The sequence below is a fragment of the Cibotium barometz genome, chromosome 54 (genome assembly GCF_041138505.1).
Source record: "Cibotium barometz isolate CiBa-2024 chromosome 54, ASM4113850v1, whole genome shotgun sequence".
Lineage (NCBI taxonomy): Eukaryota > Viridiplantae > Streptophyta > Polypodiopsida > Cyatheales > Cibotiaceae > Cibotium > Cibotium barometz.
In genome coordinates, this window is record NC_141099.1 from 473,646 (window position 1) to 488,301 (window position 14,656).

At 43.7% G+C, this 14,656-nt stretch overlaps 1 protein-coding gene across 2 annotated transcripts in view; it reads right to left on the bottom strand.

Moving 5' to 3' along the window:
* Positions 1-362: 362 nt before the first annotated feature.
* Positions 363-14,656, bottom strand: part of LOC147607754 (AICARFT/IMPCHase bienzyme family protein) — an 82,296-nt gene continuing 68,002 nt past the window's right edge. For both annotated transcript variants that reach the window (XM_086790171.1, XM_086790170.1), the window contains exons 9-11: positions 11,731-12,078; positions 11,370-11,496; positions 363-701 (exon numbers count right to left, since the gene is read on the bottom strand). In XM_086790171.1, coding sequence (XP_086646297.1) covers positions 550-701; positions 11,370-11,496; positions 11,731-12,078 — 627 coding nt within the window. In that variant the 3' untranslated portion in view covers positions 363-549. The remainder of the gene's footprint in view (positions 702-11,369; positions 11,497-11,730; positions 12,079-14,656) is intronic.

Here is a 14,656-nt window from a genome sequence, read left to right on the forward strand (position 1 = left end):
GAAATTGGATAAAGTTAATGTCATCCTTGTGCAACGGATTTCCCTCTCTATTCTTGCTGTTCGCGTGGTTATGCGCTGCTCTCACTTACCCTTGGTTGCTTATTCGCCAAGCGAATTAAAAACTCAACGACATGAACATCAACAGGCAATTGCACGTTCGAATACTTAAGAATACTTCAAGACTTAACGCAGTAGTATATTCAGCTAACTCAAAGGAATAACCTCAGTTAATAACTTGAAAGGCATAAATATATGCTAACCAGTGCTTTTTTGAGTAGTAATAACTCAGCTAGGGCGACACTCAAATTTAAAGCATCACATAAACTCTTAGCTTTCTGTGAGATCATATAGAATGCAAGGTGTTAAGCTGTGATGATCTAAACTTGCAAAAGCATAAAATGCATGCCATGCTTTGTTAGAAGGTTGCTACTCTTTTTATGCAGAGCATCAAAAAAACGCCACAGATGTTAACAAACTTTTAAAAAAATTTCAGCCATCATTAACAATGCATTCATAATTTTGACTACTGACCTACTCTATTAGTTGAGCCTAATGCCTAAAATGCCTGATGTTGGTGGTCAGCATTGCCACTCCATACTTGTTACAACAGTCAACTGCATCCTGATCCCTCATACTACCACCTGGTTGAGCGATAACACTGATTTTTGCCTTGCATGCATCCTCTACTGCATCATTCCAAGCTGTAAAGAGACAAAAAATTACACATTAGAGCAAGGAAGGCTGAAGAATATTCTAGGGAGAGGGAAAGAGGAAGAGAGAAAATTGGTTTTGCATTAATTAGTTGAGGGTTGGAATGTGAGGAAAGCATGAACCTTAGTATAATAGCATTTAACTAAGGTGGTGGACCTTACTTATGAGACAATTTCCAATTAAATACACATACCATGACCTGCGCTATCCATCATGTGCCAGCTGCTGGGAGGATTAATCTCCAGACGCAATCTCTGTCTAATGTACAGAGATGATGCAGTTAAGTAATAGTCTGGAAGGAGGCCTCCTAATAAAACATCTGGGGTTTTCTATGAATGAGCTGGAGCTCCCTCGTGGGTCACCTCGAGGAGCTATGGGAGAGCTCGGTATTTCATGAGGACACATGTAAGATCCCTCCAGGATTCAACCCTAATTCAGAAGCCAAACAAGGCTAGTACAAACAACATAGAAGAGCACAAGCAAGCTCACCACCCAGCCGTAGGTCGCATCCGCAACTACCCCCAAGCCAGGGGCTAAGGTTTGTTGGATTTCAAGGTAGAGCTGCAGCTATGAAGGGTCGAAGAGATACATGGCTATGGAGTGTAAACAGCAAACAAAGAAGAAGAGACGGTTAGAGAGAGAGAAGTACACAACTCAATGATGTGACTATTGATGTAAGTAATTGATTTCTTCAATGAAGTACAAAGGTTCTCCTCCTGACATCACTCCTTATGTCAAATCACACACAGGTTACAAAGGTTCTCCTCCTGACATCAGTCCTTATGTCAAATCACACACAAATATCTAGATATTATTATAACCTCTCTAAGAGGTGGTTCATACACAAACATACTACCTCACTCATAAGAGTGGGTTCGTTCACATACGAACGAACCCACTCTCATGTATATGTTCGTTCACACACGAACATATACATAAGTATATGTTCGTTCACACATGAACATATACTTACACACTATGGTGACCAAGAACACACAACACGGCTTAGCAGTCATTCACACACACTGAGATCAAGTACACACCGACCATAACAACCATAGCGAAAAGGCATGGCTTCCAACAAACCCCACTCAAGAGCTATCTCTCCTGCTATTGCAAGGATAAATCAGGACCCGAAGTCCTCTTTCACATGCCCGCATTGGTGCACCTTGGGTAGAGCTAACAACCAAAAAGGACCAGCCAAATCACACACAATCCACATGGCCTACATCATAAGGTGACTAGAGCTGGTTACAACCATGATAAACACTAAAACACAACTTGGTCTAACATGCAAAACACAAACACATCTTGACATAGAAAAAAAAAACACAGAAATTTAACACAAAGTGAAATGTACATTTGTGCTCTGTAGCACCACATTTATCATCACCCCCCCTTGATTCCAACTTGGCCTACTCATTTGGTGGCTCAGAAGTTGAATCATTACATAAAGTAGATAATTTATCTCATCCCTCCAGAAAAATTAGGGTTTCCCAAAAATTAGGGCTTTCTGAAACTGATGCTATAGGAGGTTGCCAAAGCTTGATATATGCTCTCAATTTGAAAAATGTTGGGGGGTTTAAGATTAGTGCTTTGATTAAGTAGGATTTGCATAAAAATTAAAAAGCCCCAAATTTAACTTCCTAATTTTCTGCAGGAGCACTTCAGATGGTAGATTCTTGAAAAGCCCCAAATTTTACTTTGTACCTTGTGTCTGCTGGTCGTTTTTGTTGTGGAGCCCCCACCTTCCCCCTTCCCCCCCTTCATTCATGTGCGAGGCTGCTGCAAATGCAGAGTGTCCAGCATGTACAGGCGGTTAGCTGATGCTGAGGTGCTTATGGGCAGCCCACTGTGAGGCATATGTGTGTACAGTCAGGCAAGCAGAACTGAAGCGGCAGTATGAACAGCTGGCAGTCGATGTACAGTGGACACTCGGCAGCTATGGTGGGTAGCTCAGAGGTCGTGTAGGAGGTCAGCATTACGAACACAGTTGGGCAGCGCTGGCTGAAAACAGAGCTGCAGTTGGCGTAGACATTAGTGAACCCACTAATATGACGGCAGCAAGGCAGCATAGATTAGTAGGCACCGGCTCTGATACCATGTTGGATTTCAAGGTAGAGCTGCAGCTATGAAGGGTCCAAGAGATACATGGCTATGGAGTGTAAACAACACAGTGAAGGAGAGAGCGTTAGAGAGAGAACAAAGCTCTTAAAGAGAGAGAGAGAGAGAGAGAGAGAGAGAGAGAGAGAAAAGTACACAACTCAATGATGTGACTTTGATATTATTAAATGATTTCTTCAATGAAGTACATGTACCGTTATAGGTTACAAAGGTTCTCCTCTTGACATCACTGCTTATGTCAGATCACAAGCAAATATTGTAACCCCTCTTAAGAGGTGGTTCAGACAAACATATTACCTCACTCATAAGAGTGAGTTCACACACAGATATACACTTACACATTATGTTGACCAAGTACACACACAACACACGGCTTGGCAACCATTCACGCATACTGAGATCAAGTACACACTGACCATAACAACCACCAAAGATCAGGCCTTGCTTCCAACAACGTTCCACTCCCACAGGCCAAGCCAGTCAGCCCTAGTAATTCCTTGTACCTCTGAGAAGGTTCGTACCTCTATTTGGGTAAAGGGTGATTTTGCGGTCCGACCCTCTACTTTGGTAAATTCAGAAGAACTTCATAATATTATTGGAAATTCAGGTTATGAGGTGTATCAGTGTGTTCTGGATCCCCTTTCAAACTTCATCTAATGTTAATTGTAGTTTGAATCCAGTTAAGTTGGATGCTTGGGAGACATAGGCCCTAGAGGGCGGATTTTGCCGATGTCTTCCTGTTGAATTGCCTTATGGTTTGCCACTCAGTTAGTCAATAGATCATAAGATTGATTTTATTCCAAGGTGTCAGCTTGTAAATATAGTACCTTACAGGATGAGCCAACTGGAAGAGAATGAGATTACCCGACAGTTGTCCAAATATCTCCAAATGGGACAAATACGCACGAGTAAATCTCCCTGCGGAGCTCGAGTGCTTTTGAAGCACAAAAAGGATGGTACTTGGTGGATGTGTGAATTACAAAAAGTTGAATAAGGTTACGAAAAAGAACAGGCATCCACTTCCCAGAGCGGATGATTTGATAGATAGGAAGGGCAGTTTGGATCAGGTTGCAGATGCTTTTGAGTCGGATTGGAGAGGTGAATCTTTTGAGTTTCACCAAGATTAGTGTTGACTTGTATGATTCCCTAAAAGGGCTGTGTCAAACTGATGGGCATTTCAGTCGGTATTGGCACCACGTTCAGGCAGGGAGTTCCACAATTTCATACGACTCCTCAAGGATTGTACCACCTATTAGGGTGGCTCGTCATCAACACTAGATGCCGAACGGATTATTGTTGCAAGATGATAGAGTCACTTGCTTTAGGAGGGTCAACAATCATAATGAATTCCTCTCCTAATCTCAGCACAATCCGGCATACAGATATATCAGACTTATCACCAAGGACAACCATGAGAACTGTTGAATTGGCGCACAGTTTGTTGAGAAACTTTTCAGATTGTATGGTCTACCTTGTGACATAGTGACTGATAGGCACTCAGTTTTCTGGACACTTCTCGTAACTGGTTTCTAGGACATGGAGTCTATGCTGAGCTTGAGTACCTCTAGTCATCCTCAGTTCGATGGGCAAACGGAGAGGGTGGAGCAAAGCTTAGGAGGATATATTCGCGCATACGTCTCCACACGACCATATGCTTGGGAAAGGTACATCCCTACCTATCTATATGCATGCGCAAGCCCGTACCCGACCATACATCCTCACTTTGTCACCAAACAGTTCATATATCCTCGCGAGTCACCATACTTGCAGTCGTATTGTTCACACCATTAGTACCTACTTGCATTTGTACCTGCAACACCTGTACATTTCAAAATTTGGGGCTTTTTGCAATTTCAGCACAAATTGGGGCATTCAACCCCTTCAAGGTAGCAAAATTTCTCGCCAATTCTGCTTTCAGCTGTAAATTTCTCTCTACATGACTTTTCTGCAATTGACTGCTACATAGCAATTTGCACTGTGTTGCATTTCCCAAGGGGAAGTTGACAAAAAGCATATCATAAATTGTGTACATTGCTGCCCCTCCATTTGCACTTAGAAATGGCACAAAATGCTCGAGATGTATTGACATAGGAAGACAAGCTTGACGGGAGTAATTACTTCCTCCAAAGCTTTATGATCAAAAACTTGCTTGTGGACAAGGGCCTATGGCGTTTTGTGAGCGGGGATGATACCCATCTTGCAAACATTGCGCTTGGCACACCTCAAAGAGGTGATGGGCAAGGTGGTTAGTAGGCCCAAGCCCGACCTGCAACACCTATTCCGCCCTCACAGGAGCAAAGAGATGGGATGTGAAAGATGCACGGGTCATGTCCTTAATTGCTTTGTTGGTCTTGCAAGACGTCAAAGCACGCTTGGGATACTTTGGAGGCCATGTTCCAAGCCAAGGTTATGTATCTGGAGGACAAATTGATGATATGCATATGAATGAGGGGGACAAAATGTCAGATCACTTGATGATTGTCATGAGCAGTTGTTAAACATTGATGAAGTAACTCTGAACAGCCATCTAGTCTCTATGACACTACAAGTCATACTTGAGCTTCCGCACATCACTCAACCTGTCCATGAGGGAAAACCCTACCCCAATCACATTCCAAGAATTGGTGGGACTTTTGTTGTAAGAAGAGTAGACAAGGAAGAACTTATCTGGGGGTATGCATGGCCATGATCAGGCATTTATGGCACATGACAAAGGCAAAGGCAAAACATAGGAAATAGGGATCTTGCACAGTACACGACACTGAACGAGGAAAAGGCCTCGCCCCTTTTAGGAATTTATTCAGGAACAATCCACGAGCACGCTGGCCAGGACCAATACAATCAATGAATACAAAACAAACAAATATGCCGATGTAGGATATCCAAGTCGAGCTTGATGTCGAGGCACGAGATCTCTGATGCCGAGCACACCACGGAAATGACCCACAAGTATCTCTCACCGGGCTAGTACCAAATCCAATATCCAAATCCAAATCCAATAAATCCAAGTCCACATCCAAGTCCAAACCCAAGTCCGGATCCAAGTCCAGATCCAAGTCCAAATCGAAGTTTATATCCAAATCTAAGTCTCGAACCAAGTTCAAGTCCAAATCCAAGACCAAGTTTCATGTTCATGTCCAAGCTTCTTGCCCAAGCTATATGTCCAAGTTCCATGTTTATGTCCAAGCTTCATGCCCAAGCTATATGTCAAAGTTCCATGTTCAACTTCCATGCGGAAGTTCCATGTTCAAGCTATATGTCCAAGCTCTCCATGTCCAAGCTATAAGTCCAAGTTCCATGTTTATGTCCGAGCTTCATGCCCAAGCTATATGTCCAAGTTCCATGTTTATGTCCGAGCTTCATGCCCAAGCTATATGTCCAAGTTCCATGTTTATGTCAAAGCTTCATGCCCAAGTTCCATGTTCAAGTTATATGTCCAAGCTATATATGTCCAAGTTCCATGTGGAAGTTCCATGCCCAAATTTCCATGTCCAAGCTCTCCATGTCCTCTTCCCAATGGTACCTTCAGTCTGGATCAAAAAGCGAAAAATTGCTATATGTCCTCTTCTTCAAGTTAAATGTCCAAGCTATATGTCCAAGTTCCATGTTCAAGTTCCATGTGTAAGTTCCATGCCCAAATTTCCATGTCCAATAAATTTTTAGCTTTTTGATCCAACTCAATGTCCTCTTTCCAATGATGCCTTCAGCTTTTGCTCAACAAAGTTTGACTTTTTGATTTTTCTTGCTTTTTGACCAAGATTAGTGCTTTGCCCAATAGGGAGAAGCATGGCACTCTTCCATTACTTTGGCCTCAATTCCTTGTGTCATACATATCCTGGGCTTGCATCATAAGAAAACTCTTCTTGATGACATAAAAAGTCACCAAATCTCTATTGTGCAATCTGTTCCAACACATGTTTGAAATCCTCTTTGGTAGCATAAAGATCATTTATCAAAGTGAAGTCCATATGATAACCCAAAGAAACAGAATGGCTCAAGGGTCTCCGAGATAATGCATCTGCTTCCTTGTTGTCTTTGACATAAGGTAGTTGCAAACGTACAAAACGATACGAGTTAGTACGTGGTATAGAACATTGGCGTGTTAGTACGTGGTATAGAGTACGTAAAAAACGTTACATACTTTTTAATGTTAAAATCATATGGATCATCATCCATGTGTTGTCATGACATGTTCCATAATATGACATGAAAATAAGCTAAGTTTGAAGAACCAATGCTTAGACCTCCCAATGGGCAAGCCAAAAAGGACACGGGGAAAAAACCTCTTCTAAAGAGAGTAACAAGTGCAAGTCTAAATATAAAAATAAAAAACAGGTTTGAAACGTTTGCAAATCCAAAACGTCCTAAATAATAAAAAACGGGTTTTAAATGCAACCTTGCTTTGATAGACTTACGCATTTCCATTAGTGATGGAATGGGAGTATAAGAAGTAAGCTTCAAAGAAAGTGCTGAAAAGTTGTTAAGGTATGATGCCACATTCTCACTAACTTTCTGCATTACCTCATCCCATTCCTTCTGCACATCAGCTTCAAACTTAAAGCTTTCTCGATATCCTGCTTTCCATGAAAAGCATCAAACTTGACGCTCTTCTCTCCCGGCTTGAAGTCTATCTTACTTGTTGATGTAATTTCTTTTGCCTTCCTTTCCCTCGCTATCTTGAAGTCACCTCATCTGGAAAAAAAAAAAAGTTGGCCTCAGAATAGCCTCCCTGTTTTCTCCACAAGTAATAGACCAAGTAGCTCTAGATCCTTCTGCAATGGTAACTCCTCTGCCTCTTAGATAGCTTTGGCGGATTCCACTCCGTGGCTTGTTCTTTGATAAAGTCTTCAGATATCTGAGCCCTTCTTTGGTCTTGTTCCCTCGCAGTTCTCCAAGCAAGGAATTTTCTGAAAAATCATATGAACTGCTGAAATTCATGGTACTCTTCTGATGACCTTGGTTTCCATCAAGAATTTTTGTATCAACCTCATGGTTGTTCTCTTCATGAGGCCCTTCATCTCCCTCTGCTCTCGACATAGCTTTGTCACCCCAAGAAAGTTTCTTCAAGAGAAATCTTGCTCTGATACCACTGTAAGCCCAACAGGGCGTGCCGTGACAGATTCTACCATGTGTCTAAGAGATAAAGATATAGAGAGATGGGGGAGAGAGAGAAGGGAATAGGAATCTTGCACAATACACCACACTGAGCAGGGAACAAGCCCCGCTCTCTTTCTGGAATTTATTCAGGAACAATCCACGGACACTGTTAAGGCTCACCGTAACCCTCCTTGAAACACATCCAAAAAGAGATTACCTGGTGAACCGCAACATCGTGAGGATCCTTCCAATGGCCGAGCTCGTAACCCTTGAGGTCTCCAAGATCTACAACTCCTTGAGAAGCAATTCCACCGCGTCTCCCACGAGCGTTGTCACACCGCCACGTTGCACTCTACGGGCACTCGTCCCTCCTCTCACCTCACTTCACTCATGCCCAAGCTATATATCCAAGTTCCATGTTTATGTCCAAGCTTCATGCCCAAGCTATATGTCCAAGTTCCCATGTTTAAGTTCCATGTTCAAGTTCCATGTTCAAGCTATATGTCCAAGCTCTCCATGTCCACGCTATATGTCCAAGTTCCATGTTTATGTCCAAGCTTCATGCCCAAGCTATATGTCCAAGTTCCATGTTTATGTCCAACCTTCATGCCCAAGTTCCATGTTCAAGTTATATGTCCAAGCTCTTCATGTCCAAGTTCCATATTCAGGTTCCATGTTCAAGTTCCATGCCCAAATTCCATGTTCAAGCTCTCGATGTCCAAGCTCTCCATGTCCAAGCTTCTTTCACCGAAAGAGAGGAGGTGACAATTCTTCAAAGCGTGGCAACCCTCCAAAGAAGGTGGCTCAAAAGTGGTGCTGATTGAGGAGGAGCAAACAAGCCGGCGAACGCGCAGCTAATAGGCAGCAGAGATGGCTCTAGGGCAGTAGTGGAGGCGGCGTTGCACAGGGGCGGCGGCAGATCCAGGCAACGCGGCAACGTGGCACAAAGGCGGGTCCAAGTGGCGGCAGCATGGCACTAAGGCAGGCGACAGCGCTGCACGGATCCAAGCGGTGGCAACACTGCACGGGCAGGCAGCGAAGGCCAGCTCTGGGCAGCGGCGCCATTGGTGGCTCGGCAAGTAGAGGCCATGGCACTTTCAGCAACAGTGGTTCTGCAACGGTAGTAGTATTTCAAACTAGGTAGAGGAGGAGAGTAGAGGTGGAGATGATGATGATGATGCTCTAACTCTTCGAGATAACTTCTCCCAGGGTGGTTCTTAGCAAAATTTATGATTCTTCGAGAGGGTACAAGCTTCTTATATATTTGAAAAGAGGTCCCTGCTTTTTGCCGTGCTTGGTTTTGCCTTTTTGCTTTGCTTTTTGTTTTTCTCTTTTAAATATTTTAATAATAGTCAAAAATGGCCAAATTTCTTGATTTATGCTTTTGTGGCTTCAAGGCCTTGCTTTTTGGCATTGGAGCTGCTCACTTTCCTCTTTCTAATGGTACCTTCAGCTTTTGGTCAACAAAGTTTGACTTTTTGCTTTTTCTTGCTTTTTGACCAAGATTGGTGCTTTGTCCAATGCCAATATTAGGAACCCTATTCCCATGTATCCATCAATCTGTCCATGAGTCCGGGCATGAGTTCCATCATGTGAAAAGAGCTAGGAGGGCCAAATAGTTAAAGGATCATCAATGATGATATAATTTTTGGGCATTTTCATGGTCGTATTCCACGCTCTCCATATTCGACTGCACTCATTCGAGATTGGTAGGCTATATTGTGTCACTTGCAATGGTTTGGTAGGCCTCTAAATTAGGGAAACTCACGAAGCAAGGTGTTTCATCCACCGCTTGCTTTGTCTCAACCAAGAAACACCTATAATCTTTCTACATTGGGAATTCGTCGCATATGCGACGTCGTGGATGAAAATGGTTATGTTCTCACTTTCCCACGTGCAGTCACTCAGACAATGCAATTTGGGGATGCATCACAAGCCAATTTGGAGACTCATTTCAGAAATAAGGCAGCCCTTTCAGCCAATCCCAATGCTTGAGGAAACACTAAGAATTCAAGATTGGCGTTTTTATAGGCACCTTCCAGGATATACAGTTGTACCATTCTGCAATTTGTCTACAGCCAAGGCTTATAGGTTACTCTTACAACCTCCATGGATTGAGGATCATGCAAATCGCTTCTTGGCATATGTCAAAATCTCTTGCTTGGTGGAAAGCTGCATTGAAACAAATTTGGAAGAGAACATTGCAACAATTGCTTCTGTGAAGATGTCTGGTTGGGGTATTCCCAATTGGATCTCTTTTGCTACGAATGTGCATTGCCACTGCTTCTTGTAGGCAGTGCTCTCATTCCACAAGACATTGCCTCACCTTCTGTGGTATTGTTCGCACACTCACAATTTTCTTGATGATCTGTCTGCACATCTTCGGGCTCGTTTTCCGGAGAGGCGATTCGGTCGAATGTTCTGACTTTTTGGTTGCCTTTCTCCTCCCCTACCAAACTATTCAAACTTCCTTGACTGGACCAAATTCTGGGTATTGTGGGCTATCTACCATGCTCGGAATCAATTGCTCTTCTCTGGAGATTCTGTCCGGTTGTTTGTTTATTTCCGAAGAGCCCTTTCAAATCCCTCCGAGGTTCTCATGATATCGGGGGACTTTCCTTCCAGCAATTAGAAGTGTTTTCCCACTGTTTGTGAACTGAGTAGTAGTTGTCCACCCTTGTACACTGCTGCCACAAGGCTAGAGGAGGAGGAGAGGAGATGGTTTTGGAGGAGATTAAGAGGAGATGGTAGAGAGAGTGACATGTGGCGGGAGAGAAAAACCTGTGCTTAATAGAATAGATATAGTGTCCGGTCTTCTTTAAGCTGCCCTCTCCTCCTTGGTGCTCTCTTTTATTTTAATCTTTGCCGTGTTCCTCAAGCCTTAAGTCACATGGAAATTGACCTTTTGTTATTGTTGCACCTCAGCCCAAAACATAATGCAGCAATACTGGCTAAGCTATGTGTGACCATGGGATCCAACTCTGCTTGGTTTACACATGCTACTAATTTTTGGACAAGTGCAATAATTCGTAGCGTTATGCCTGTCCAGGGATGGATATTGATTCAATGAAAGTATGAAGAATACGAGAGTTTGCATGGTCATCTTGCTCTTTGTCAGGCACAAAGACATGACCCTAGCTATATCATCAAGCTCTTAACCATGTGCCAGCTAGGGAAAAGAGATGGGGATAAGAAGGGGAGGAGGATGCAGCCACTGAGCGAGGGCCTTTTTTGGGGGTACATTTTTGGTGTCACATGAAACACGGCAATAACTGATAATAACTGCAAGACCATTTAAAAGTGGTTCTTTTTGTAGGCATGCACACATGCTACAACTTTTTGCATTGACATGTTAGTTCTTGAATTTCTTCTTGACAATGAGTGTTCAGCAATTAAATGCAACCGGAAAACTTTCAAGGATTTCAACAGCATATTACCAAATGGAAAGAAAGCATCACTTGCAAGAGCAGCACCCTCGGCCTCCTTTCCAGCCTTTTCAAGTGCAATCTGTAAACTCTTAACACGATTTGGCTGCCCGCTGCCCATGCCCAGCATGCGATTATCCTGTGTTTGTATAAACAATAAATAAAGAAGAAACTCACCAACCAGATACACAGGCACTTCAAGCTACAAGGTATTTACAACCCTACTACAAGTGGTCATAGGACACTTGAGGAAATTGTTTCACTGATCCTTGAAAGTAAGAAATGCAGAAAGTCCACATTCAAGTGAGAATTCTCAAATTCCAAAAAAAAAAAAAACAATTATCCAAACAACCGGTCCTTGCACAGATCATACCTTGGCAACCACAATTGCATTGCTTTTTACGTGCTTAACACACAACCATGCAAACTTGGCATCCTCCATTTGCTTGTCAGTTGGAGCTTTTTCAGTCACAGGTGTAAAGCTTATGCTGTGTGGAGTAACATCATCAGCTTCCTGAAGTAACCAGCCTCCACCAACCTGCCTCAATGAGCGTCTTCCTTTCTCGCTCTTCTTTGCTTGAAGAATTCTTAAAGTTTTTGATTTTCCCTTCAGAATTTCCAAACCTTTTGGTGTATACTTGGGGGCAACCACAATTTCATAGAACATCCGAGTTTCCCTATCGGTTGGGCTTCTAAATTCACGTATTTCCCGTGCAAGTGCCTGGAACAGACACAATCATTAATAATAGCTTCTAATAAATTCCCCTTTCATCTTTATTGTTCTCAACCACAGGACTACTTAACATTCTTGTCAAAAGATGAAACAGAATACAAACACAAGGCCTTCATTAGCTGTAAGGGAACAGATAAAATAGGCAATAAGTTAGGTTCTATAACAGAAAGCCCATTAAACAGTTCAATGCCATTAGCTGTAAGGGAACAGATAAAATAGGCAATAAGTTAGGTTCTATAACAGAAAGGCCATTAAACAGTTCAATGCCACCAAAAACGCAGCAGTTGATACCTTCTAGTAATAAGCTAGTTGCTACATTCTAACTATTTGATAAAATAATGGGAAGGACAAAAACAAGAAATAGGAAGAAGGGAAGGCAGGAGGGGAGGGGGGTGAGAGAGAAAAAGAAAGAAAGAAAGTTGTATTACCGTCTTCAAAAGGCCAAAATGACCTATGAGACAAAAATGTTACATCGTGTCCATGGAATACACATCATGGTACTGAAAGCAAAACTAAAAGAAAATATCCGTTTTTAAAAAAACAACAAACAGCCTCAAGCTCTCGCATCAGCCAAGAATATCCCGCATAGGGCACTGCAACATGGTGCCCAATGTAGCAAGGTTGACAAGGCGGGAGAAAGTTCTCCAGTGGTGGGAAATGATAGCTCTGATCCTCGTGAGCGTCGGTGGCGGCCACCATGTCGGGGGCGTCGGGCTTTGCATAGCTAGGTGGCTCTATCTAATGTCACTCCTCTCGGTTGGGCTCCTGCATATCAGCCTAGAGGTCGGGTCTACTCTCGAGGCTCTAGTCTAGAAGAAGTCATTGAGAGCTCTCTGTGCTCATCCTCACGTGGGTGCAGCTGATTTCGGCCACAGTAGGGATTATGTCACCATTTGGTCCATCTCCACTTCTGGAGCCACTTCTATGGGACTGTCACTCCATAGAACGCCCAGATTTGTACCATGTTCACATGTGGCTAGGCCAGTGTCCCATGTGAAAGGGTCAATCATCTTGTGTCACATGGACGGGAACCAATTTTGTGCGACCTGTGTGTGACCACTATTGTGCCATATGGACGGGAGCATGGTTGTTGCCACCCATGTATGACCAGGATTGCGTCTTACCCATGGGACTGTCACTCCATGGTAGGACTAATATTTGTGCCGAGCTTTGTCTATTGGATTGTCACTCCATAGGAAGGCCCATACCGGGAATGTAAAATCTATTTAGTGTAAAACTTAAAATTTATAAGGTTGGGTGTGCACTCATATTTAAAATTATCACTGGACACCTTTCAATGTGGGTGCCCGAGCATTAACCATTGCTTAAGGCCTAATAATATTTGGACTAAGGATTGCATGGGGAAAAATTCCCTCCAGCACGTGGATGACTGTATGAGGGTGGTTAATGGAAAGAGAGTGCCGCCTAGTTGAGACTAGATTGGAAACAGTGTTATTGGTTTTCACCTGCCGGCTGCTGGTTTTCACATCCCGGCTGCTGCTCCTATACCCGCCATCAAACATGCCGGCTACTGCTCCTGTACCTACCATCAAACCTGCCGGCTGCTGCCCGTGTACCCGTCATCAGTACCTGCCGGTTGTTGCTTCTCTACCCGCCTTCAGGACTGTCGCCGCCTTTGTCTGTTGTGCCGGATAGGACTGGTTGCTGTTGCTGCCCCTGCCTCTTCTTCCGACTGTCCTCCTGCTGCTATCTGCACCAACCAAGACCGCATTAAAGGAGCAGTCTGTCAGAATACGCAGCGGAGATGATGACCAAATCTGGGAACACGAGAGCAAACACAATGCAGAAAAACAGCACAAGAGAGGGAGAGAGATAGAGGCGTGTAACTCTCCTCTATATACACAAAGAAGATCCCGAAAATAATACACGTGACAAGGGACTGGGGGGCCATTTTATATGGCCCCCATAGTGCAGTCGCCCTGTTTCAGAGGCAACCTACTAGCACTAAACCTCCACGACCAGCCAAAAAAGGATTCGGCCAACACATGTGGGAGGTCGTGGACCTAAAGCAAAACAATCAGCCAGCACCAGCATGTACAAATGCAGTCGGCCAGCATCAGAGGTCCTCCTTCCACCACACGGTTGCCACCCCAGCCACAAAAAAATAGGGAAAAATGGGGGAAAAATACGGAGAGTAGGGAAAAATGAGAACAACACCTACAAGGACGGGCACACCCACAACAAAGGCCCTGGTGTCTACAGAAAGACAGGAGATGACTTCTAACACCCCCTCTCAGCTCCTAGCTGAGAAACCAACCACAGGGAGTGCCGCCTGAGCAAATCCTGAGGTAGCGACTTCGTGAAGAGGTCCACCGTACTGTCCTCCGTCGAACAGAACTCTAGCAAGATGTCATCAGCAACGAACTGTTCACGAACAAAGTGCCTCTGGATGACCATGGGTTCCTCTAGTGGAAGCCCAATCCTGCAATGCAACCTCTGCAACCTCACCACCTCACAAGCAGCATCACAAGCAGCCCGGTACTCTGCCTCTATCGACGACAAGGCAAAAGATGACTGCCTCTTACTGCTCCATAAAACTGCTCTT